We start from the raw sequence: 26,332 nt of genomic DNA on the forward strand, positions 1-26,332 counted from the left end.
TTTCACCACTGTCTCAGCACAGGGTCTGAGGGTCAGGGTCTGCCGCCATCCTTCCAGCCAGAGAGCAGCCCGCTGGGAGGGGAGGGGTTGCATTGACCTGAAGGCCTAGCAGGCAGAGCGAGCAGGCAGGGAGGCAGCTGCCTGTCGAAGGCCACAGCAGAACCGGGAGGGGCTGCCACGCTGGGCCACAGTCAGGGGTAGACGCAATCCCGGGAATCTGAGTTGGGAGCCACCAGCCTGTGCTACTCAAAGATAGCCAATGGAGCAAAGGCAGGCCCCGCATGCAGCCAGCCAGGGGCCCTCAGGGTGGTAACAGAGCATCCCTGGGGAGCAAGTGTAGCAGATGGAGAGGGCAGGCAAGGCCATCTCATCAGCAGAGCTTTGGGGAGGGGGTATCTTTTCTTCAGATGTCCCCAGAAGTACCAGACACCTATGTCCTTGTGCAGACAGCCACAAAAAGGCTAATGCCGTGCCACCCGCCGGGTCCCCAGTTGCTGGCCAAGGGCTCAAGTGGGCTGGAGAGCCCACCACTGATGTGCTCACAGGGATCTGCTGGGGCCAGGCTCCGGTGGGTGAGAAAGGCTGTGGCCCGCGTCTCTGTCCCAGCTTTGCACACCTGTTTCTTGCCTGGCCACCCCACCTCTGTGTCCTGTCTCTTCAAATACCCTGCTCGCCACCCGCAGACCACTCTTCCCAGCAAACTGTGTCATCTTGTCATTCCTGTGCTCAAGAACCCAGAATCTCTTCTAAGGCCTCTAAGGCAAAATCCAAGCTTCTTATCCCAGAATTCCAGGCCTTCCTAAATCTGATCCCTGGTCTCTGAAGCCCCCTGGTCCCCTGCCACTAGAGCCCAGGCGATCTCCTCTCACCGAAGCTTCCTCATTATCCCTAAGACACATGCCAGTCGCTTTTGCCTCTGATGTCGAGTGAAACAGTGAAAGGAGCATGGGCTTTGCTTCCTGTGTGTCCTTGGGCAAGTCACCCAGTGTCTCTGTGCCACCTGCTGCTTACCTGGGAAATACTTTAAAGGCTGTTGTGAGATTAGAATGTTCGCGTACAAAGTGCCAGCCACACAGCAGGTGCTCAATACATGCACAGTGTCCATCATACTGTGCTCTTGCTGCTCCGTGACTTGATGGCTCTGTCTCCTTTCTGACTGGTTGAACTCCTGCCTCCTTCCAGGCCCATCTCTCGATGCACCTATACATGCAGCCTGCCCTGCACGCCTCACTTAAGGTGGCAAGGGAAGGAAAAGCAGCGTTTGCCTATCACTCGCTGGGCACAGACCCTGTGGGGGCGTGGAGATCCCTGATGATGGCAGCGAATCCTTCCAGGGGCCTCCTTGTGCTAGGCCTGTCCCGGCACATTGTGTGCATTAACTCATGGAAGCCCCGATGGTAACTGACTTCCATAGATTCAGGTTCCTAAATGGCTTCCTGCTCTATCCAACCGAGTTGGTTTGGTCTCCCTGGCCCTTTGTTTTTAGCTTCCCTGTCCAGTGGCCTCCAAGTGGCTAAGAGGAGATTTTATCAAGAAGTGAAGCCCTACATTATAAAATGAAGAGTCTATTGTGTGCTGTTCAGGCTGATCCCATTAGAGAACGGTTTGGAAGAGGATCCACCTTCACCAGCCCTACCACCCAGCCTGCAACCAGCTCCCTTGCTGCACTTTGTATAAGCCCTGGGCTTTCATTAGGGTCTTCTGCCCAGAGCACCCATTCCTCTGGGCCGGCCTGGAAAATGCAAGCCTTGCTCTTCTGTGGCACCTCTGTGGACCCTCATGTGTTTGGGTCAAGGTCGTTGCCCTCTGCCTCCATCCCCAGGGTACCTTGTCCACCCGCTGATTGCACCCCTCTGCAGATGCCTGCCTCCTTGACAAACCCCTCTCCTGGGCTGAGTCTCTGAGGGCAGGGGCTGTGTGGTGTTCATTTCTGTATTTCAGTATTTGGCACAGAGCCTGGCATGCAGCAGGCCTTGGTGTTGGGGTTGAAGGGAGGGAGGAAGGGGATGGGATGGAACAGGCGTCCGGGCAGAGGAAATGGTGCTGATGTTTCCAGTTGGTTCGTCTCAGGGCAGGGCAAGTACAAGTCCCTGTGTGACTCAGAAAGGGAGGTCTCTATGGACACCCCAGAGCCTCCTTAGAGATAGCTCCACGAGAGCCCCAGCCACCACAGCTTCCCTCTAGACCCCCGGGAGACACCGGTCTTTGAAATGCTTCAACTTTCTTAGAGGAAATCGCTGAGTATGTTTGATAATTTTTTTTGACATTTTCCCTGTTCAGGAACTTGTGATTTCAGATTAATCACATCCACATACATTTAGACTGTCGGCTTGGAAGGGAAAATTTGAATTTTATTACTGCATGATTTCATCCAAAGCTATCTTACCAACACTAAAAGGGTGTCTACAATGAGGTGCAAATCATGACAAAACATTTTATCTCTGGGACCAAGCTCATGGCAGGAGGCCAACGGGATGGGGGGCTGCAGGTGGGACCTGGGTGGGCATAGTCGCAGCCCCTTCAGTAGCCTAAAGAGATCTGTGTGAGCCACTGTTACTGCTGCCTCTTCCTCAGCCAAATATCTCATTTCCTTCCCCCCTCTAGGTTTGCCCACAGCCCTTACTCCTGGGAATGGCTGTTCATCAACTAACTCCTGTCTTCCCCTTGGCAGGTACCATGACCAGCAGGACGTAACTAGTAACTTTCTGGGTGCCATGTGGCTCATCTCCATCACATTCCTTTCCATTGGTTATGGGGACATGGTGCCCCACACATACTGTGGGAAAGGTGTCTGTCTCCTCACTGGCATCATGGTGAGTACCCGCCTCTGCCCATTCCCTACCCTTAAAATGTGGCAAAGAGCAGAACTCTTTCTTGCAAGCACATAGGGGCCTTCCTAGCCACAGCGTGGGGGGCGGCTGTTAGTTGACCAACCTGCGTGTGTGTCCCCTATACATAAAAAGGCAGGTGGGAAATCTGCAATGGTTTCTCACTTTTCAGTTGACTTTTCTAAGGTAAGAATGAGACCTGGACTCCTGGCAGTTAATGGTCTATTCACAGCTCCCTCAAAATGGACTGGATGAAGCTGGTCCTGGCCTGATGCTCTGACGCCCACTGCACTGCTGTGCAGCCCCCCAGTTTGCTCACCTCCAGTGAGCATTGGGGCTTGCAGTTTATTGTCCTCCTTCCTGTTCCCTTGGTCCCACCGGCCTTGGCACCATTTCTGATCATGTTTAGCTGGAACGCACAGAAGCAGGGACTGGGGAAAGAGCACTGAGTTGGCTTTTGGGACCTGTGTCCTGGATGGGGCTGGCCATGTGGCTCTGGGCTGGCTCTTGCCTTTCCCAGGCTTCTGCTTCCACCTCTGCCTATGGAGGGGCTGGGCTTTAAGTGCCAAGTGCTTTGCAGCACTGGCATTCGGCAAGGCTGTGATCCCATCCCCAGGTGCCCAGCAGGTGTGCCGTGCCTTTTCAAGGTGTATCTCTCTTGCCCAGTGCCCTACGACCCACACTCGACACTCTCGCGGAGGCACACGCTCTCGCCTGTCACATGGCCACCACAGTGTGGCTTATGAGAGGGACGTGGGGTCTGAGTTTCTGCTCACTGTGGACCCTGGGCCAGGCACTCTGCCTATTGGGCCTGAGCGTCTTCCAGGGGAAAGTAGAGATGGAGGGCCTGCCCTGCCCTCCCCACTGGCTTGTGCAAGGACCAAATGCAATGATTTATGTTCAAGTGCTTTGAAAACGAGAAGCGGCCACACACGGGTCAGTGTTGGCGGTGTCCTCAGTGTCCTTCCGTTGCAAATGAGTGAAGTGTTCCCTTGGTCTTGTTGCACTTTGGGTCCAGGACAGGCAGCTGCTGCTCTTTGGCCTTCGTCCTGGAATCCTAGAACAGTGTCAGAGCAGGGTTGGACACTTTTTTCAGAGGTGGAAACTGAGGCTGAAAGAGGAAAGCACATCTAAGCCTGGGTAGTGTTGGGGGAGGTGGTGGGGTGAGAAGTGGACAGGCCATTTGTGGTGTGGCTTTGGGTCTCCATGGCTGGAGACTGCAGCCCTCCCAAGGACAACCCCCGCTCCACAGCCCCCCTCACACCTTTGTGAAAATCCTTCCTTGCAGTGATCCCTCAGATTCCATTCGTCACCCCCACTGCTCCCAGAGAGATGAAGACCCTCTTTCTGGAAGGGCAGTGACCGCTTTCTGCAGTGGAAAGGGAGGGCCGCAGGTCTGGGGGCTGTCCCCACTCCCCACCCCAGTCTGCCTCGTTGGCTTCCTGGGGCTGATATTGGTGGACCAGATAGTCAGACCAAGGCTTGGGGCAGTCGGCCTGCTGAGCAAGAGGGGCCAGGCTCTCTCCTCCTTTCTGACTCCAGTCCAGGGCAGGTCCCTATTAGCAAGCAGGTCCTACGACAGCAGCTAATGACAAAAAGCTTAGCGCTGGGGTTGTGATAAATCATGGGTAAGTGCAAGGCTTTAGAACAAATATCTTCCATCGGTTAGTAGGAGCCTATCTTGGCATAGCACCAACTGTCATGAGGAAACCAGGGAAAGATGCTTCTTACCAGAAAAGAATGAAATGCCACCAAAGGCCAAAGCTTTCCTTCTTAGAGCCACTCCTGGGGTGTGGGCTTTGTGCCTCAGAACCAGCTGTCAGCCAGGGCTGGCAAAGAACAGGGTTGCCAATAGATGGATGGGCCCTGCAGGGAGCCTCTGTTCTTTTAAAATAGCAGACTTTCTCCCTCTCAGCACATAGCTGTGCCCCCTCCAGGAAGCAGCACCCTGGGGACCCGGCTTCCTGGTTCCTGCACTTCGCATCTTCCGGCTCTACTCTGGCACAGCTGAGCGGAACAGGCGAGACCCTTGCCCGACCCCTGCCTCTCCTTGGGGTCTGGGGGCTGCTTGTCTTTCAGCACCCCCTTTTGCTGTCTGGCTCTGCAGCGCTCCCCCAGAGGGAGTGTTCTGTTCCCTGCGGATTGAGGTGTGATCACAGTGGAAAGAACAAATGGATGAGGAGGAGCCAATCCAATCCCCACCTTCCATATGAAAAATACAGCCCAGGCCTTTCATCTCTTTTTGTACAAAACCCTGTGCATAAATGTGTACCTTTCTATATACGGGAACAGGGAGGTTTCCTCTATTCGCTGTCAGTGTTTTTCACCCAAATTAAAGTCAGTCGCCTCACTCCGGGGTCAGCCACAGTGAGGAACCCTGGTGGCATTTTTCTAGCAAATGTGATTTTTCTAGCTGAGTCACTCCTAGCCAGGGTTTCACTTTGCTGAGGATCCTTTCCCCTCCTCCTCCCAACCTCCCAACACTATGTATAGCTCCCAATTATTATTGCAAGTGCCTTTACTAAAGGTAGGGCTTCCTGTTTGGTTACCATGGACACCATGAAGGCCAAGGCAAGGCCTGCTTGGGAAGGGAAAGGAAGGATTTGTGTGTGTGTGTGTGGCCTGTAAATAGTCTTAATCATTGTTTTCTCTTGGCAATCCCAGTAACGATGTAATTATCAGCCATTAAGCAGGGTATATAATTGTCTGAACAACTTGCCGTGGCTGGCACAGACCTGGTGTGTTTGAGAGATTTCACCCACAAAAGCAGCTACATTAAAGTCCAGCATCTTTCCATAAGGATTTTTCATGATCACAGTGACAACACAGTAGAGAGAAAGCTGTCAATATTTAGTATCCAGAATTGGAAATGACAATGCAACTTAAAATATGTGCAATGTTGACCTTCTGGTTCTGCAGGCATCTGGAAGACTCCAGAGCCCCTCAAGGCTGCTTGGCATAACTTTGTTTTAATCTAGCCTCTTTCTAAAGCTGGACTCACTCTGTAGACCCTTCATGAGTTATGGACAAACAGGCAAAAACTTCCGATGTCTGCAGGGACGCTGAGCTTTTCCCCAGTGGCCTCATGAGAGATGCCTCTGAACTGCCAAGGGAGAGTGATGATGAAGTAAAAGGTAGCACAAATTGAGTCATTTTGGGAGGAGGCAAAAAGAGGGCTCAGCAAGACATCTGCTTAATGTCAGTTTTAGAAGATGAGCTTCTCCCGAAACACCTTGGTTTCAAACCAATTGATGTTATTTTAGTTGTTGCATGGAATCTGTTGCAGAAACAGAATCCAACTGTAAATCCTCCAGGCTTCCCTCCTCCATTTGTCACTTTCATTTGTGTTTTATTTTATTTTATGCTTCTTTAGTTAAGAACACCTCATACTTTTCCCCTTGGGATACTTGTTTTTCCAGCTTCTAAGGTTTTCCAGCTGGAAAATGTTTCTTGAAAACAAGAGGTGGGAGGACTGGTGTGGAGGAGTCTCGGTCCAGATTTGGGTCTGAATCTCTAGAGTTAGGCGTGTTCACCCCGTCCCAGCCACCCTCCCTCCGTGCACTCGGTGCTCCCTGGTCGCCCACGTGCCTTGGGAAATTCCAGCTCATCAGAAGTAGACCCCATCTCCTCCCCTCGCCCCACAGAACTGGAAGTTGGACAGAGCAGATCCAGGGACTCTAGTTTTGTCCCTTGTGGTTCAGGACTTGGCATATCTGAAAGCAAAAGGCTGAGTCATGGCTCTTCCCCCCAGTCTGACCCCAGGGAAGTCATAGCAGCAGCTGTTTACCCTTTCCCGTCCTGCTTCCTCCCTCCTCACACACCCCCTCTGCCCACCAGCCATTTCCAAGATTCCACGGTTAGCCAGGCCCTCGGCGATTTGTCTCTTAAAACTAACCTGCATCACTGCCACGTGACACAGCACTGCCAGGCTGCCACTGTGGCCTGTCAGACTATTAACTCACCTAAGTGAAAAGGCCCAGCATCCCAAAGAGGACCCAGGGGACAGGCGAGTCTTATACCAATAGAAGATGGACACAGCAGGGTGGGATCCCTTGGCACTTCCTTCATGTCCTCTAAAGGGCCAAAATGGACTATTGACTTCTGGCTCAAGCCTGAGGCTCCTTGTTCTTCCCTCCTCTCTCAATCCCATCAGCCCATCATTTTTTCTTATTCCTCAGCCTCCTCCTTCTCTCTTTACCCCCTTGATCCTTGCTGTTTAGGATGCAACACAACTTGTTCCCCATCTCATTCTCTGCCCAGCTTGACCTTTCCCTGCAGCAACCTTCCTTCTCTTCTCCCCTCTCCTTCCCTTCCCTTCCCTTCCCTTCCCTTCCCTTCCCTTCCCTTCCCTCCCCTCCCCTCCCCTTCTCTTCTCTTCTCTCTCCTCTCTCCTTCTCTCCCCTCCCCTCCTCTTCTTTCATGTTCCCATTGTCTTCTCTCCCTTCTTCATTTTCTCTCCCCACACGCCGCACAGTCTGCAAAGGCTCAGCAGTCTAGGCTTCAGCATTCCTCCACGACTTTCTGAAGGCTGCTGATGTCTGGCCCCATCTTTATGAGGTTGTCTCTTAATCCAGGTTAGGTGTCATTACTGGTGACTGCCCTAATTACATCCAGTCAATGGAAAAATGAAGCTGAGAGCATCCATTTAGGTTGGAATTAAGGGTTAAGAATGCAGCATCCTCTACAGAGGTACTCACAAGGGAGTCATGACATCTTCATGTTGAAAGAAACTGGGAAGTGCCATCTAGTCCACTGTCCTGCCTCCAGAGAGAAATTTATCTTCCTCATGTGAGACAGATGGTTCCTTAGATAAAATACTGTAGTTTCTAATTAAAAGCCCCCCTGCATTCAGCCAGTTAAAGTGCGGGCCGTGGCAAGAGCTGTGAAACAACCTATCTAGACCCTGGAAATTTGGAATGGTGGATGATTGATTGTTGTGATTACATTCTCAAAGTAGCATGGTGCGGGGAAGCTCCCTCTTCAGGCCTATTGGATCTCAGCTTTCAGGGATGATTTAAGTAGAGTTTTGCTTGGGCCCAGCAAGAGGAGGGAGAATGGAGCCTGGGGAGAACCCTCTCCATCTGATGTTCCATTTTTAACGCTATGATATAGCCCTCTTTTTAGGCTTTCAGCCCAAAGTACTTTTGGAACTCCATATAAAGGAGAGGGATGACACTCTGTCCGGTCGAGGGGAAGGGAGCACACATCTTCCCTCTAGGATGGCTTCTTTTAAGCTATTTTTTGCTTTTGGAGGCCTGGCTAGATTGATTACAGCTACAGACCAGGCTGTGCAACTGCCCAGATCCTTTGAAAACTGGGCACAGAGTCTCCTGTAAGTCATAGAAGCTGAAAAAACACAGCCGTCCTTGAACAAAAGAGGAAAATGAGGTCAGAAAAGGAAAGTGCACACAGACTTGGTTCTTTTCACTTTGTGAAAAGGCCAACCAATGTACTGAGAAACACTAGATTGTTTTAATGGGGACCCTTGTGGGAAACGAGGAGAAAGCATTGTGAACTTCAGCCACATCGAAACTTCACACAGGCTAGCCTTTGTCAGCCTGTGGGATAAAGAGAGAAAGAGATTCTAAAAGAGAGAGTAGGGAATGGATCCACCCATATGCATTCCTTCCAAGTCGGTTATAGATTATAGTACCTTTGAAAAACATTCTTTTCTGCTTCTCACACATTTTGTAAGACCTGATGAGCCAAAAATGTTACTGACAGATTCCTTCCAGTCTGGGACCTCATCTGCTAGACTGATTTCTGTGGCAACTAGAATTACTGTTTGACATCTAAGATTCAGTTGTTGGCTTTAGTAAGTTCATCATCTCTTTCCATGAGTGATGGTCGGGGCAGTGCAGGGCACAGCGTGCAGGTAGAGGGCGATGGTCTCTGATGAGAGTCCGCTTGCAGAAGGATGGAGCTGACTCCCGCTGCCTGCCAAAGAGCCAGGGGAGTAGTGAGTCTTCGACGTCCCCCTGTGCTCACAAGCCAACCAAGAAGCCCAGCAAAGATGATTTTAAAATGCGTCGGGAGAATGTTGGAAAGTGCAGGGAATTCCTTGCTTATTTCCCAGACAGTCAAGCATGCACCCAGAGGATTAGGACAGAAAAAGTGAGTCTCACCATTCTTGGGGCTCAGCAGAGCCTGCTTCCTTGCCCACCCTTCTTCCCCGGGCTCCCCTGGCATGGACCTACCGAGCAGACTAGGATCGCTGTTCCGGAAAATCCTAAGGGTCTGCTGCGGGCTCACTTAAAATCCTGGTTTTGATCTAGCAGAAGTGGTGTTGTGTTTAAAATCTCTGCATGGCGGTGAATTCATGAGCCTCCTGGTGAAGGCAGGAAGGAACCGATTCCTTGTGCTGAGTCATAGCGTAAACCCTCAGGTGAAAAAACCCAATCGCAGAGCAAGCGCAGTCACTGAGTGCATGTGTTCGTGCCAACCTGGGTACCCTCTGTGAAACAAGCCCTGGGGAAATGTATTGGCTCTTCATTAGACTGTTTTCAGGAACACTCTCAGCCACTGGCAGGTGTTCCATCTGCATCCCAGCCGATGGCCTGCCTTCCTTCCTCCCGGGCCCGCTGGTCTAGAGCTGGCAGTGGGATGGAGACCTGCCTGAGGGAGAGAGGGCCCGTGTGTGCTGGCCCCTCTGTCTTCCGCTACACAGCTTGGCAGGTGGCCAGGTGCTTATCTGTTGGTTAAACCCCCCAAAGTCTCGGCGCCACCCAGCATCCTTCTGCATTGAAACTGGCTAGCTCAGCCTCCCAGAAGTCAGCTGCAGAGCACAACCCAAGGGGCACTGCAGACCCCTCTGTGGGTCAGGATATCAGAGTCCTGACAGATTTCGACAGATTTTGTGGCTTGGTCATGACCAGCTAGAGAGCTCGAGTTCCCACTCCAGTCCCAGGAAACTACCCCCGTGGGCGCCAGGCGTGTTGAGTCTCTCGTCTTGCCTCTTAATGATGTGTTCTTTCCCCTCTGGTCCTCTTGATGTCCCCCCACAGGGTGCAGGCTGCACTGCCCTTGTGGTGGCCGTGGTGGCCCGAAAGCTGGAACTCACCAAAGCAGAGAAGCACGTTCATAACTTCATGATGGACACTCAGCTCACCAAGCGGGTAAGATGCTACACAGCCATGTCTTATGGGGGACTTAACACCCCAGTGGAAGCCAATGAGAAAGCAAATGGTCCACCAGGTGCTCACGCCTGTAATACCAGCACTTTAGGAGGCCGAGGTGGGTCGATCACAAGGTCAGGAGATCAAGACCATCCTGGCTAACACGCTGAAACCCCATCTCTACTAAAACTACAAAAAATTAGCTGGACATGGTGGCGGGTGCCTGTAGTCCCAGCTACTCAGGAGGCTGAGGCAAGAGAATTGCTTGAACCCGGAAGGCGGAGGTTGCAGTGAGCCAAGATTGCACCACTGAACTCCAGCCTGGATAACAGAGTGAGATTCCATCTCAAAAAGAAAGGAAGAAAGACAGAAAGACAGAAAGGAAGTGAGAGAAAGAGAGAAGAGAAAGAAAGAGGGAAAGAAAATGGTCATGTCGTATGGGTTTGCACCAGGCTTTTAAAGGGCGTGTTTGAGGGAGCCCCAGACAAAAAATGGAAACAGCATCTTCACACGATGGGTTCCTGCCTTCTGTTCGATCGCTGTGCATGGTTCAGGCAGCCAAATAATTTTCCTGGTAATTTAATTAATAGCCTACAATGGTATAACCTGCCCCTTTGCCTGATGAAAATCACCCAGTATGAGGCAATGTTTTTTGTTTATGCTCAAATATTTTCAGGATTCTCATTAGGAAGGGCAAAACTATATTGAAAATGTACCTAAAACTATAAAAGTATATTGAAAATGTACCTAAGTCTAATCCTTTAAAAAAATCATTTAAAGAATCATTCTAGGCCAGGCGCGGCGGCTCACGCCTGTAATCCCAGCACTTTGGGAGGCTGAGGCAGGTAGATCACGAGGTCAAGAGATTGAGACCATCCTGGCCAACATGGTGAAATGCCGTCTCTACTAGAAATACAAACATTAGCTGGGCATGGTGGCGGGCGCCTGTAGTCCCAGCTACTCAGGAGGCTGAGGCAGGATAATCACTTGAATCCAGGAAGCAGAGGTTGCAGTGAGTCGAGATCACGCCACTGCACTCCAGCCTGGGCGACAGAGCAAGACTCCATCTCAAAAAAAAAAAAAAAAAAAAAAAAAAAAAGGAATCGTTCTAGTAGAGCTCACATTCCTAAATAAAATTGTTCATCAAAACGTCATCATCCAATTTTTCCCTTTTGGGTTTTCCGGGTAACGTTTCTCACTTAAACCATTATGAAAGTGGTTATGGAAGATGAAAATCTGAAAATATGCAGGAATGGGTAGACCATTTAGCTGTTGAAAGTTGGATACCCCACTGAATTGTCAGAGGTGAAAAGGCCCATTTAGAAGAGACAGATACAAGCCTTCCAGAATAACAGCAGGCCAAATGGGCAAGGCAGGAGTTGTTTATTCAAGGACAGCTTTTATGGAAAATTCTTTAGAACTATAGCCTGAAGGAAGGTGAGTAAGATGATTTCCTGCAAGACTGTCCTCTTTCTGAGACGAGGCAGAATTAAAACCCTGTGCCCGTGTCTTGGCCTCCATAGTCTTTTTCATTTAGGACTAAAGTAGGTTAAGGAACCCATGAGCAACCAAATGTTGCTTTGGGTTTTTGAAAGCTACAGAAAATATTCAGTGATTAATGTTGCACCGCAGCAACAGTGTGTTAGAAATAGAGACAAAGGCAGGAAGGAAGAACAAAAAGAGAGAGAGAGAGAGAATGACAGAGGGAGCTGCGAGTGAGCTCTCGGGGAAGGCAGTGGGAGAGTGTGCAGTGGCCAAGGCCTCTCCAGTTTCTCAGCAGAATTATTTACGGTGTTTGATTATTTGGTCTTTGATTACATTTATTGGATTTTGTAAAGAGCCTTCACAGATGTTAAAAGGAACTGGTACAGGCAAATATTCTTATGTTGTTGACATTCAAGTGTTTGTACTTGGTACATCACAGCCCTGAGCTATCAGCTGCACCAAAAAAAGCCATGATTTGTCGCATCACGATGGCAGTGATTGAAGGCTGTTACCACAGTAAGGCCTGCCGGGAGCCCTGCCACTTGGCCACTCTCTTTCAGCCCCCTCTAATAATGGGTGCAAAAGTCATGCTCAGTATTGAGGAAATTACTCAAGTTATTGAAACACCTAAATGCAAATCCACTTGCATCTATTTTCCTGAAGCAATTTTCTGAGGTTTCACTGAATTGAAACTACATGCTGGAGTGAGGGCAGGGAGATGTTTTGCCTCCAAAGCCTTCTCATAAGCTGTTTACCAAGAGTAGAGACATTAGCAGTTTCTCTGTTTATTCTGCTTTTCTTTTTGAAGCCAAGTATATTCTTTGTATTTGGTGTTATTCCTTTGTCCTCTCCATTTTTCACCAAGTAAATCAGACGCTAGAGGAAAATAAAGCTGAGGAAAGCCAGCTCCTTTGTATGCCAGGAAAATAAACAATTTTTCTGCAATATAATTGTAGAAGATGAGACTGTGGTTGCTAATTTTAATCTTTCAAAAATGATTCCCTAACATCCTCCTCAATTCCACTTACTTCTTGAAAAGTAGGACTGAAAATCAAATCAACAAATATTTATTGCTCATCCATGAATGTAAGGTAGCTTTTTAATTGAATAACATCTCATTTTTCTGAGAACACTTATATCTGTTGAAATGTCCCTTTAATATCTAATATCTTTTCTCAAGGAAATAAACAACACAGGAGGGATGGTTCTTACAGAGAGAAGATTTTCAAAGCTGGCAGGACTAGAACTTCTGAAGGTTCTTTTACATAACCTTAATTGAAACGAAACTGGATGTATGCATCCTTGGTCTGCTCTGATTTGAGCTGACTTTGAACTGCTCACAAGAGAACCCCACCTTTCTTCCCCTGGGGATGCCTGGCCTGCCCTCTGTCCTCTCCAAATGGCCCATTGTGTCCAGCTGGAGTGGCTCATTGGTCAAGAAGATGCTAAGCTGCTGGGTGCGGTGGCTTATGCCTGTAATTCCAGCACTTTGGGAGGCCGAGGCACGTGGATCACAAGGTCAGGAGTTCGAGACCAGCCTGACCAACATGGTGAAGCCCTGTCTCTACGAAAAATACAAAAATTAGCAGGGCGTGGTGGTGCGCACCTGTAATCCTAGCTACTCAGGAGGCTGAGACAGGAGAATCATTTGAATCTGGGAGGTGGAATTTATAGTGAGCTGAGATCCTGCCACTGCACTCCAGACTGGGCAACAGAGCAAGACTCTGTAAAAAAAAATAGAAATACTCACTCTCAGATCAGATATGATCCTTAGAAACTCTTGGCCGGGCACGGTGGCTCACACCTGTAATGCCAGCACTTTGGGAGGCTGAGGTGGATAGATCACGAGGTCAGGAGATGAGACCTTCCTAGCTAACACAGTGAAACCCCATCTCTACAAAAAAAAAAAAAAAAAAAAATTAGCCAGGCGTAGCGGCACGTGCCTGTAGTCCCAGGTACTTGGGAGGCTGAGGCAGGAGAATTGCTTCAACCTGGGAGGCAGAGGTTGCAGTGAGCCGAGATCGCGCCACTGCACTCCAGCCTGGGCAACTGAGCAAGACTCCATCTCAAAAAAAAAAAAAAAACAAAAAGAGATGCTAAGCTCAGTCTATTCATAACATCTCAGTGAATTCTCAGAGAAAGATCCAACGTGAAGGAGTTTACTGTGGCATAATTTCAACCTCTTCCGAGTGGACAATCGCAGATGTGAAAGATAAAAGCAGCCTCTTACTGGTATACGCAACCTTGATGCCTCAAACACCTAAGCAAAACGAAAAAGGAATTGTAGATATTAATCATAAAAATACCCAAATTGTTCTAGTGTTTATTCATCCTGTCTTGCTCTAAAGGCTGCAGCCTAGCCTTTGCCATGAGGGCCAGCACTATTTTTATTTATTTATTTATTTATTTGTGGGGAGGGAAGAGGGTCTGATAGCACTGGCTAAGAACTCAGTTTCTGGTTTTCTTGAATCCCGTGCTTATCTTCTTTCCTTGTATCAACTCTGGCAGCAACGTCATTTCTGTATTTAATTCAATCAGATCTTCCCACACTGACTTCGCAGTGTTGCTGCCATTGTTATTCTATAATTATAACTTATTGCTAACCTCTGGGCTACTAGATAAATATATTTAAGTACACGACTCACAGAGGGACTGGAAGAAAGATACTAGAGCCCCATCTTTTCTGCCACTCAGTGCTTCCATGTCCCCAACATTCTGTTTTATGTAACTAAACAAGTCCATCACAGAGGTCACTCCCTGGGTGCCACACTCTGTACTCTGGGGGCACCAAGATGGGTAAGAGGTGGTCCTTACCTCCATCCTTGGCCTTTGGTGGCTGACTGCCCTCAGAGAGCACTTCTTATAAGAGGTAGAGTGGGCTGGGTGCGGTGGCTCACGCCTGTAATCCCAGCACTTTGCAAGGCTGACGTGGGCAGATCACTTGAGGTCAGGAGTTCAAGACTAGCCTGGCGACCATGGTGAAACCCCGTCTCTACTAAAAATACAAAAAATTAGCCAAGTGTGGTGGGCGCCTGTAATCCCAGCTTCTCGGGAGGCTGAGGCAGGAGAATTGCTTGAACCCACGAGGCAGAGGTTATAGTGAGCTGAGATCGCGGCACTGCACTCCAGCCTGGGCAACAGAGCGAGACTCCATCTCAAAAAAAAAAAAAAAAAAAAAAAAAAAAAAGCAGAGTGGGCTGCTATGGACACCCTTGGCTTGAGAGGTACCATGGACCGGAGATATTTTCTTTGTGGTACCTCCTCTCCACATCAAGCCACAGTGAGCAGAACCTTCAGACAGCACAGTGTGCCGAGGATCATATCTCCTTCTTGTTGCAAGGGTTTCTTGCCCCAAGTAGCTCATCCAAGTACACTTCCCCATGAATTCTATGAGTAAGACCAAAACGAAACCCACAACTTCCCTAAACTAGTTCCTTCCCCTAACTTCCCTGGTGTGCTCCTGACATGGTGTTCTTCCAGACCCCAGGCCTAAAGACTTAGCCCCATTTCTGACTCCTCTGGGCCCTGAACCCCACAGGGATCTGAGCACTTTCTGTGTCTGATTTGACCTTGCTGTGGCTGTTCACGCATGCGCGCTTCTCCAGGGCCTCTGCCCCGTCACTCTTGAAGCCGCCATCTTCTGTCTTGCGCTATCACAGCAGCCTGCTACCTGTTCTCCTCACTTGGGCCTCCCTCTCTCCAGTCATCCTGCACTCTGCTTCCCCATGGATCTCCTTAGACTCTCAGGCTTACCTCTACATATTACTTCCTGCTCAAAAACCTTAAAGTAATTCCCCCACCTACAATCTCCTGAATGACACTAAAGACAACTTTTCTTTAATTACAAGCATATGCCAAAGTTTGATCATAATCTTGCTAGAAGAAAATTTTCTTCAGCAGCCTAATTCAAAGATTACTCTTAGTAGTGATATTTCATAGGAAAAACAATGGTAGCCATTGTTATGCCAGATATAGAAAGTTTAGCTAAAGGACTGCTAATGGACAGCTGGTTGGGCTCAAGAGTGGATTTCCAGAACAAGTCTTTATCTCTTTATAATTGATCGGATAATCAATAGGGCAGTTATCAGGAATGCTAATTCTCCCCAGAAGAGGATTATAAATTACATCACACACAAGAATCTGTCCCAAACAGAGTGGGTACAGGTTTTTTTTTTTTTAGCAACAGTCACAGAAATATTGTGTGTTTAAGCCAGAAGGACCCTCAGGGAAGAGCCACTCCAACACAGATGAGAAGACGAAGGCCCAGAAAGGGGTGAGGGGGCCCCCACCCTATGCAAGATCCAGTTGCTCTCAGACCATCAGGCAGGCAGCTTTAGGGTGGTCAGTTCCTTGGAACTCAGCGTGGGGTTAGGGTCCCAGGCCTGCTGAAGAGAAAAGCCAATTTAACTCTACCCTAACTGAGTATCACATAAATAGCATTATAGAATTATCCACCACCCATTACCATATTGCTACAGGGAGAACCTCAAGCTCCAACTTCGAACAACGGAAATATATCTCCTCTCTCTCCACCCAATTTCCTGCCAGCCAGACAGGTGGAGCTCCCAGTTCTAAGTGGTCAGTGAGGGCCTCCGGGTCAGGCAGGCAGAGAAGCCTGCAAAGGGAGTGTGGAATAGAACAGGGGGAGGAAAAAGAGGAGGTGCAAGCAGGGTGATGAAAGAGAGGGTAACCGGGGAAGCCAGAGCAAGTGTGCGGGGTGGTGATGAGGGGAGAGTGGGCTTGGCAAATGGGAAAGAGGAATCGGCCCCCTTCTCTAGTCCTATATGTAATGGACACCTTCAGTCAAGGGCCGGCTTGCAGGTTCTCCGATAGTGATCTGATCCTCACTCAGCCTAGTTTCAGCCTGTGTAACTCCTTCAAGTTACAGTCATGCACTGCATAACAACGTTTCAGTCAGTGATGGAGCACATATACCAAGGTGGTCTCAGAAGGCTCTAACAGAGCTGAAAAATTCCTCTCCCCTAGTTATTTGTGTTACCGTTGCCTACAGTGCAGAAATGTGCCATACAGGCTTGTAGCCTAGAAGCGATAGGCTACACCATACAGCCTAGGGGTGTAGTAGGCTGTACCATCTAGGTTTGTTTAAGTACAGTCTTAAACTGTACTTAACACTATGTTCACTGTGTGAACATAGTGAAGAAATTGTCCAAGATGCATGTATTTAAATCACACCCACCGGCCGGGCCTCCCTTTCCCTGTCTCCAACCTCCAAGTAGAATACTTCTCTGGCAAGGGTTCCTGGCAGCATAAAGGGCATGCCAGTAATTTCTTCTCTGGGGGACTCTGCTAATGGGACTCCTGTAATTTCCCAGGACTCCTGGGGCTGCTGGAGGCTTAGGGTGCCCAAGAAAGGTGCTCCTTTCAACCCCCTTGTACTCCTGCCCCAAGCATTCTTGCCGCAACCGACAGCCCCTCTGTAATAGCGAGTAGCAGATTACCTGGGCAGAGAGGTGGCCAGAGCAAGTCATTGACATGGGATGCTATGGCCAAGCGCTCAAGGAAGCGATGTGTGTTCTGTTGTATGTTTTCTTGCGGGCTGGGGAAATTGGAAGGAAGCTGATGTTTATCGGAAGAGGAGAATATTAACAAAGATACCATGTATTGAGGCATATTGCCAGGGTCTGTGCTAATGTTTTAAGTATATTCTCATTTAGTCAACACAGTAATCCCATTTCACAGATGCCGGTAGCACTTGCATCACTCTCTAGCCCCGGATCCTGCTTTGTTGTTGTATTTTTTTAAGTGCTTGTTACCTGATGGTATAATATAAACTGCATACCATCTTCTCCACAAGATTGTAAGTTCCATAAGGCCAAGAATGTTATTGATTTGTTCACTGTGGTACCCTTACTTGCTAGTACAATGTCTGGCCAATCATAGGTGCTCATTAATTGTTCCTCAAATGTATGAATAAAGAGAGTCTCATAGAGTTCAGTAGTGGGTCCAAGATAGAGCTCATGATCACATCTATTTGTCAAGTTTTTCTGAGGGTTAATGAAACAGTGCAGACATACATGCTTAGCACAGATCCTGGCACATAGTAAGCACTCAGTATATGTTAGCTGTCACAATAATTTTCAAGGTCTTCATTGGACCACTTTCTTGTTCAGGCCCATTAATTTTAGAGCCCTTCCTAAAGTGGGTCATAGAGCCCATTCTCTGGCCCCAATCAGAGTAAAAGCAATTTTTTTGGTGGAGAGTTTCTGGGCTTGCAGAAAACAATCAGCCCATTTTGGAGGCAGGACAGCTGGATTTCCATTCACTTCCCTCCTAACCATCCCCAAACCCACCCGATTGTGGCCAATGTTGAGCCACTCTTTCTGGCTTGCTGCTTTCATCTTAAGCCCTGCCCCCTCGCGCTGCTGCACCCTAAGAGCGTCTTTTGGCCCTGGTGCCTCTGCCCACCAGGAGAGGTCAGGAGGTACCCAAGCCTCCATCAAGGAAGGGTGCATGGAGCCCTTCGGAGGCTCGGCAAATCTGAGGAAGGGCATATGACCTCATCTGCTCCTGACCCCAGCAATGCTTAGATCAATCAGCCAGGTGAACTGGAGGGAGACCCTGGCCACAATAGCATTTACCATCCACCTGGGAAAGCCCAGTGCAGTTAAAAGCCTATTTCTTTTTCTCTCGCAGATATTGATCTACTTAGCTTTGTGCCAGACTGTTTGCTGGTAATTAATTTCAGAGTCAGTGCAAGGGCTGGCAGTTAACATCACTTTCCCGAATGCACAGCGGCCTCCCTCCAAACTCATAAAGATGATGTGACTGCCTCTGTCAGCTACCCGGGCTGTGCTGTGACTTCAGTATCTTACATTTGGGCTGACTTTAAGTGCAGGACCTGGACTCCATGTTCTGTCACATTGCTAAGTGAGGGCCATGATGATTAAAAAAAAAAAAAATCCAATGTTCTTTCCAATTCCTTGATCCCAGAAAACAGGAAATGATTTTGTTTGTCTTTCCTTCAGTCCACATGAAAACCTTCTGCTCTTCCTGGACCTGGCTCTTGTTTTGACTTTGCCATTAGCTAGCTGTGTGATTCTGGCTCTCACATCCCATCTCTGAAGTGGTTTCCTCATATGTTCAATGAGGGGTTTGAGCTAGATGATATTAACTCATATCTGTATGGTACTTTACATTTTATGCAGCATTCAAACCCACACTGACTCAGTTTGCCATTTATAATTGTCTAGTCTTGGTCTGTGTCTTGGTTTCTTTATCTGAAAAATGTGGATAATGTTAGCACCTCCCCGATGGCGTTGTGGTAAGGATTAAAGGAGCTTAGACATATGAAGTACTCAGACCTGCGGCTGCACCTGGTAGATGTTAGCTGTTGCCCCCAGCACCATCATCACTACCTCATAGCAGCCCTCTTTATTTTTCACATCTTACAGATAATGAAGCATTTACTCCTAAACTGCTTAATAATTGACAGAGCAGGGATTCACCTGCAGACTTTCCCGTTTCCTTGAGGCTTTCCTAAGAGGCTAAGTGCCTAGGGAAACTGAAGAAATGACACCTCCAATTGCCCCCTCTCCCTGCAAGAGGAGGGCAATAGTATTCAATGTGTGCTCTGCAGAGAGCGAGGCTTCCCTTGCGTGCTGCCTTTTTTGCCAGGAGGCTGCTGTTCACTCTAGTTCCCTGAGCAGAACCCCAGAGACCACAGTGTCCTCTCCTGGACATCCACTGTTTCCAACTTCTCACCACAACCTGCTTCCTTTCAAGCAAGAGAGTACTAGAGGCGGGCAATTAAGTCATTTAAAACTATTTTCATGGTGGATCTTTACTGCATTTTTAAAAAGCAATATTTATGTCCCTTAGACATTTCTGAGAAGACTTAGCTGTTCTTTTAAAAACATCACTTCAGCGCCAATGAAAAATATAATCCAGCCTTAGTAATAAATTTTTAAAACATACACACACAAAAGTTATCAGCCTGCAAAACAAGGTTTCCTAGCCTTCCCACACGTCTCAGTATTTTAACAACGTCCCATCTGTTGATGTCAGTCTGAAGAAGCAGGTCTATAGTCTCTAATTTTATTAAAATCCTTTCTGGCTAGTAACTTGATTTCTATTAGGCTGGCCTACTTATTTCCAGGCCCCAGGCCTGTGGACCTGTGCCAATCTGCATGACTGACAGAAATGGGGATGGTTAATCAAAAATCTGTTTAGCGTGTGCTTAATAAGGAATGTTTTCTCTTGCTCTTGTTACTAATTGCTGAGGATGTCTGTGTTTGGATTAAAACTTTGTCCCCTGCCATCTGGATGCCATTGATATGTCTCAGCTCAGTCGTGAGCCTGGTGATATCAGTGGTTTCCATGTCAACAGATGACAGCGTCATATGTTGAAACGTGTGATTGCAATGCACAGTGAAGAAGCCAGCCTTGGGAAAGAGGAAGCTCTGGTTTCACACCTAAATATCTTCACTGATTTTCAGACATTGCTTTGAAATTATTTCTGTTTTGTGCCAATTACATTTACATGTAAAATTGCAGTGCAAATGTTTTTGGCCATTTGGGAAAGGAGACAGTGGGCTTATTGGTACCTATAGTTCCAATTAGTGGGAAAGACATTTTCTCAAAGAAGTCTTTTAAAATCTCCAGCTGATAGGAAATCTGTTTACTCTCTGAATCCAAGCAACGTACCATATACACTAAGTGGCAATCTCAGGTGAAGCTCGGAAGTCTGCATGTAAGGGCAGCAGTGGTATATTGCTAGCTATTTTCCAGGGGGACCCCGGGACTCAAGGTCTTTCTCATGCAATCTGTCTAAATATAGCATCAGCAACAGCACTCAAGAGACAGTACTGAAATAATCAAGAAAAAAGAAGAAAGAAAGAAAGATAGAAAGAAAGAAAGAGAGAGAAAAGAGAAAGAAGAAAAGAAAAAAGAAAGGAAGGAAGGAAGAAAGGAAGAAAGAGAAAGAAAGAAAGAAAGAAAGAAAGAAAGAAAGAAAGAAAGAAAGAAAGAAAGAAACCCTTTAATTTAGCTCTAGTCTGCAGTGTCCAACACAAGATTAATAGCAGATGAATTTTAATCACCTTTTCTTTCTTTTCGTTTCTTTTCTTTTCTTTTTTTTCTTGAGACAGAGTTTCAGTCTTGTTGACCAGGCTGGAGTATGGCACGATCTCAGCTCATTGCAACCTCCGCCTTCCAGGTTCAAGCGAGTCTCCTGCCTCAGTCTCCCAAGTAGCTAGTATTATAGGCATGAGCCACCATACCTGGCGAATTTTGTATTTTTTGTAGAGACAGCTTTGACCGTGTTGTCCAGGCTGGTCTCGAACTCCTGACCTCAGGTGATCCACCTGCTTCGGCCGCCAAAGTTCTGAGATTACAGGCAGGAGCCACCATGCCTGGCCTTAATCATCTTTTCTAGGAGTTCCGTGATTTTGGTTAAGAAAATAGATCATTGCAAAATCGTTTCCTCGTGAGGTAGACTACAGTAGCAACCACACACACAAAAAATATTATGTGAACCTAAGAAAATGAACCTGATAGCAGCCTGCTTTATTTATTCTTCCTTAGATCAAGAATGCTGCAGCCAATGTCCTTCGGGAAACATGGTTAATCTATAAACACACAAAGCTGCTAAAGAAGATTGACCATGCCAAAGTCAGGAAACACCAGAGGAAGTTCCTCCAAGCTATCCACCAGTGAGTATGCCAGAGCGGTTCAGCCATCAGATAACCAGATTGGGAGCGGTGGGACTCCTACAACTCTGTCAGTAGCTTCTCATATACTTAGGAGGCACAGAAGAAATCCATTCTGTTCCACTCAACAAGTGGAGTGGTGAAGTGGGTCTGATCACTCACTGACTGCACCAGCCACATGCCAGAAATTGGGCAGGCTGTTATGGAAGGTAAAAACTAGAGTAAGAACCTCTGAGGGCGTCTACATTCTACACACACACACCCACACACATCACACACACCATACACACCACACACACCCTCCACACACCTCACACACACCATACACACCACACACACACCCCACACCACACACACACCCCACAGACGCCACACACCACACACACCACACACAAACACCACACACACACCCCACACACACCTCACACTACACACACCACACACCATACACACCACACACAAACACCACACACACACCCCTCACACACCTCACACACACCATACACACCACACACCACACACACCACACACCACACATCACACACACCATATACATCACACACAAACACCACACCACACACACACCACATACACCACACCCACACACACCACCACCCAAACCCACACACACCACCCCACACACCCTCACACACACATATACACCACACACCACCCAACACACCACACACCACACATCACACACACCAATACATCACACCCCCCCACACCCCCCCCCCCACCCCCCACCCCACGCCACACCACCCCCCCTGCCCACCCACACACACCACACATATGACACACACAAACACAACACACACACCACACACATACACACCACACACTACACACAACACACACCCACACCACACACACCACACACAGCACACAAACCACACAAACCACATACACAAACTACACACAAACCACACATCAAATGTACTACACACACCATACACACTACACACACCCTCTACACACCACACCCACAACACACATGCCCCCACACACACCACACACAGCACACACACGCCAAACACACCATGCACACACAAACCACACAAGCCACAAGCCACACACACACACCGCATACACACACCACACACTCCATACACACACCACACACAATACACACACCACACACACACGCCCCCACACACCACACAAACCACACACACCCACACACACCCAAACCACACGCCACACACATACAAACCACACACACCACATGCCCCAAACACACACCACACACATGCCCACACACACAACACACATAACACAGACTCACCACACACACCACACACACACCCCATACACACACCACACACATGCCCCCACACACAACACAAACACAACACACACAACACAGACTCACCACACACACCACACACACACCCCATAGACACACCAAACACACCACACACACACATGCCCCCACACATACCACATGAACCACCCACACACCCACACACACAAACCACACACCAAACACGCCACACACACACACCCCACACACACCACACACCCCACACACACCACACACATTACACGCACCACACACACACACCACACATATGACACACACCACAAACACACCCATACACACACCACACACACCACACACACCCCATGCACACAACACACAACACACATCACACACACGCCCCCACACACCACACACAACACATACAAACACCATACCACACAGACAAACCACACACTACATGCCCCCACACACACACCACACACACACAAACCACACACACACCACATGCCCCCAAACACACAGCACACACACACACCCACACACAGCACACACACAACACACATAACACACACCACACAAACCACACACAAAATCCACACACATGCCACACACACACAACACACACCACACACACAGTGCACACACACACACACACACCCCCCATGCATTGCAACTCAAATCAAAACAAACTGTGGCTGATGCTTTCTGTGATGGGGGAGTTTTTTTTTTTTTTAATTTTTTTTATTTTTTATTTTTTTTTGAGACAGAGTCTCACTCTGTCGCCCAGGCTGGAGTGCAGTGGCTGGATCTCAGCTCACTGTAAGCTCCGCCTCCCGGGTTTACCCCATTCTCCTGCCTCAGCCTCCCGAGTAGCTGGGACTACAGGCACCCGCCACCTTGCCCGGCTAGATTTTTGTATTTTTTAGTAGAGACGGGGTTTCACCGTGTTAGCCAGGATGGTCTTGATCTCCTGACCTCGTGATCCGCCCGTCTCGGCCTCCCAAAGTGCTGGGATTACAGGCTTGAGCCACCGTGCCCGGCAATGGGGGAGTTTTTAAAAGTGGAAAAGCAAAGGATGAAAACATTTATTCTGATGGAGAGGTTTGGGGAACCCCTGAAAAACTGAGAATAAGGCACTCAAGATGGAAGGCGCAGCCCAGGCATAGAGGCAGGGAAATGATCTGGGAATAGCAGGAAACCAGTGACTGAAGGTGAGCATGCGTTGGGACAAGAGTTTGCTTTCTGGGGGGATGTGACAAGCCCCTGGAAAGTAAAAGCCTGAGTTCTTCCCCAGGTTCACGGTCCCCATGCTGGGTTCCAAAATCAGAGGCAGCGGAAGGGCTGGAGGATCTGGTGGGGCTAAGCCTTTGCATGAACTTGAAGGGCTTGCCTGTTATCACTCTTCCCCACAGGTTGAGGAGCGTCAAGATGGAGCAGAGGAAGCTGAGTGACCAAGCCAACACCCTGGTGGACCTTTCCAAGGTGAGTGGCAGTGTCTGGAGACATCCCCTAGAATGTGCAGACACTGAGTCTTCTCAGGCTCACCTGTGAGTCCTGGCTGGGTTCGCACTGGACAGAGCAGGACCAGGCAAGCAAAGAAAAATTTCTGCCTGGTTCAAAAATACCTATGCTCCAGTTTGTTCCATTTGCAATCTACCAGTATGTCTTGTGGTCTTTTAAAACTTGGCATTTGTTTCTTAAGTGAAATCGCTCAGGTGTGTCTTTGCGTGGAATTAATGAGCTGACGGAACCTTTCCCGTGTCATTTTATGAGCTGCACAGAGGGGCTCCTGAGGTTGGGCTTGAGTTTGCACGGCTGTGAAGCATGCTAGCAAGGACCAGACGGCAGCGATAACCATGCTGACTGCCCAGGTCACACCGGTTTGCTGTAATACTTGGAACTTCATTTTTGTGCATCTTCCGATCCTTAACAACCAGTTTTTCTGGCCTCAAATTGGTGGCAGTGGTGTGTGTGGGGGGGTGCATTTCTTTACTTCTCCAGAGGCAGATAGCCTACAAGGAACATGAAGATACCCAAAAAGAGAACCCTCCTTTGAGAGCCCTAGGGCGTGAGGCTCACCATCACTCTGCCACTCTGTTTCTGGCCCTGAGCTGCCATAAATACTGTAAAGAAACTCTGTCCTCTTGCAAATCACCCAGGTGAGGGAGCTGAAGGCCACACTGCTGGCAGAGCTGAGAGTCGGTGCCACTGAAGAAAGGGCTTCCCCCACCTCAGCCCCCTCTCCTCATTGCCTCTTGATAGGAATTGTATATTAAGCATACAGCCCAGGGCCAGGCTGGCAGAACATTCCAGCAGATGTCAATTATCATAATGGAACACATTCCCTGGGTAAGCAAGAGAAACTCCCTCAGGCACATTAAGCACCCTTTGAAAAGAGTGCAATCAGAGAAATCACTAGTTCTCGGGCCACGTGCAGGCGCCTTGTTTAATAAAGGGATTGAACAAAAGAAAGGGCCTCCTAAACCTGTGAGGACTTCAGTCGGGGAGTAAGTGGCTTGGCACAGTTGGGGAGAAGCCTCCAGGCCTGCGTGCCTTTGGAGGAGGGCGTTCACGTGGAGTGCAGGGTGGTTCCTAGGAGCCTGGGGTGGGAGTGGAACGTGGGCATGCAGGAGAGAACTCCCTCAGGTTTTTGGGTGTGTTGGTTTTAATATCAGAAACCTGCTGGGACTAGGTTTAAAAATGGAGAAATCTATTCTAAGGATATAAGGAGTCTCATTCCAGGCAGAACCTCAAAGGAGACATGTGGCCAGACTGCAGGAAGGAACTGACTTGAACCAGACCTGGGAAGCCCCCACAACCAGGAGGTCTCTCACCATCGCTTCTGTCTCTTTCTGTACAAGTGACCGCTTCAGTTCTCTCTCCCTCTCCCTGTCTCTCTCTTCCTCTCCCTCTCTCTCTCCCTCTCTTTCTCTCCCTCTATGCCTCCCGTCCCCACAACACACTGTAACAGGCTCCAATTCAGAGAGTACATATGATAGTTTTAGCCACAGGTAAAGACTAATTGGCCCCCTACTAGTCTTAATTCTAAATTCTCAGAAGAGAAGAAATGATTGGCCAGTTTGGGCCATGTATCCACCCTGGGACCAATCAGCATTGACCAGGAAGAGGGTCATACGGAGCAAACAGGGCTAGAGACCCACCTGTGAGCTTCAGGAATAGCCCAACGAGATGCCCCAGGATGTTTCTTCTATGAGTAGCAGTGCTTCCTGTCTCTCCTCTCACCTTGCAGGACACACTGTGACTGATGTTCCCTGGGGACATCGGGCAAACCCAACTTTCAAACCTGCATTTCTGCAGTGCCACCCACGGCCTCTCGGAGAGATGGGGCCCACAGAGCAGACTGGGTGAAGCGAACCCCTCAGTGAACTGGAAGGACACTCCTGTGAATTGGGAGGGGGAACTAAGCTGTAAATAACCCAGGAGCAAGTTACCTGGAAAGAAAGAGTGTGCAGGAAAGGGTTAAGGGAAAAAATCTGCAGAACCCCCATGGGGAGATCTGGGGAGGAGGTGAACTCTGACATTCGCCCAGTCTTTGTCTTTTCCTCCCATGAGACTCACCCAAGGTCCTGGCGGCAGCTTAGCACACTTCACACTGGTCCATATTCCCCCGGCATCCTGTCACCAAGCAACGGAACAGGGGAGACGATAACGCCGTGTTCTCTCTCTTTTCTGTCTTTGTGCTGTAGCCTCCCAACTCACCGCCTTCCCACTCCTGCCCTTTGGTCCTCTCTAAATTAAGAATATGGCACGTGGCCTCCACATATTATGTCTGTATTGAATTGCTGTCCTATAGGCTGGCAGAGCTGGGAGGGCTTGGAGTCTTTCCCCGATTGCTTCAATTACTTCAGCTGAAATATAAAAATAATTCCTACCATCGGAGGCTCAGGTGATCGAATAAGATGATATCTGTGAAAATGCTTTGTAAACCATAAAGGTTTTGCAAATGGTAGT

The 26,332-nt window shown here is 48.6% G+C and overlaps 1 protein-coding gene across 3 annotated transcripts in view; it reads left to right on the plus strand.

Moving 5' to 3' along the window:
- The window catches only part of KCNN3 (potassium calcium-activated channel subfamily N member 3), a 164,133-nt gene that overhangs the window by 135,251 nt on the left and 2,550 nt on the right, over positions 1-26,332 (plus strand). For all 3 annotated transcript variants that reach the window (XM_030936751.1, XM_010364683.2, XM_030936752.1), the window contains 4 exons: positions 2,672-2,813; positions 9,833-9,943; positions 20,972-21,099; positions 23,773-23,842. In XM_030936751.1, the coding sequence (XP_030792611.1) occupies positions 2,672-2,813; positions 9,833-9,943; positions 20,972-21,099; positions 23,773-23,842 (451 nt within the window). The remainder of the gene's footprint in view (positions 1-2,671; positions 2,814-9,832; positions 9,944-20,971; positions 21,100-23,772; positions 23,843-26,332) is intronic.

Source organism: Rhinopithecus roxellana, chromosome 8 (assembly GCF_007565055.1).
Source record: "Rhinopithecus roxellana isolate Shanxi Qingling chromosome 8, ASM756505v1, whole genome shotgun sequence".
In the NCBI taxonomy this organism is placed as follows: Eukaryota; Metazoa; Chordata; class Mammalia; order Primates; family Cercopithecidae; genus Rhinopithecus; species Rhinopithecus roxellana.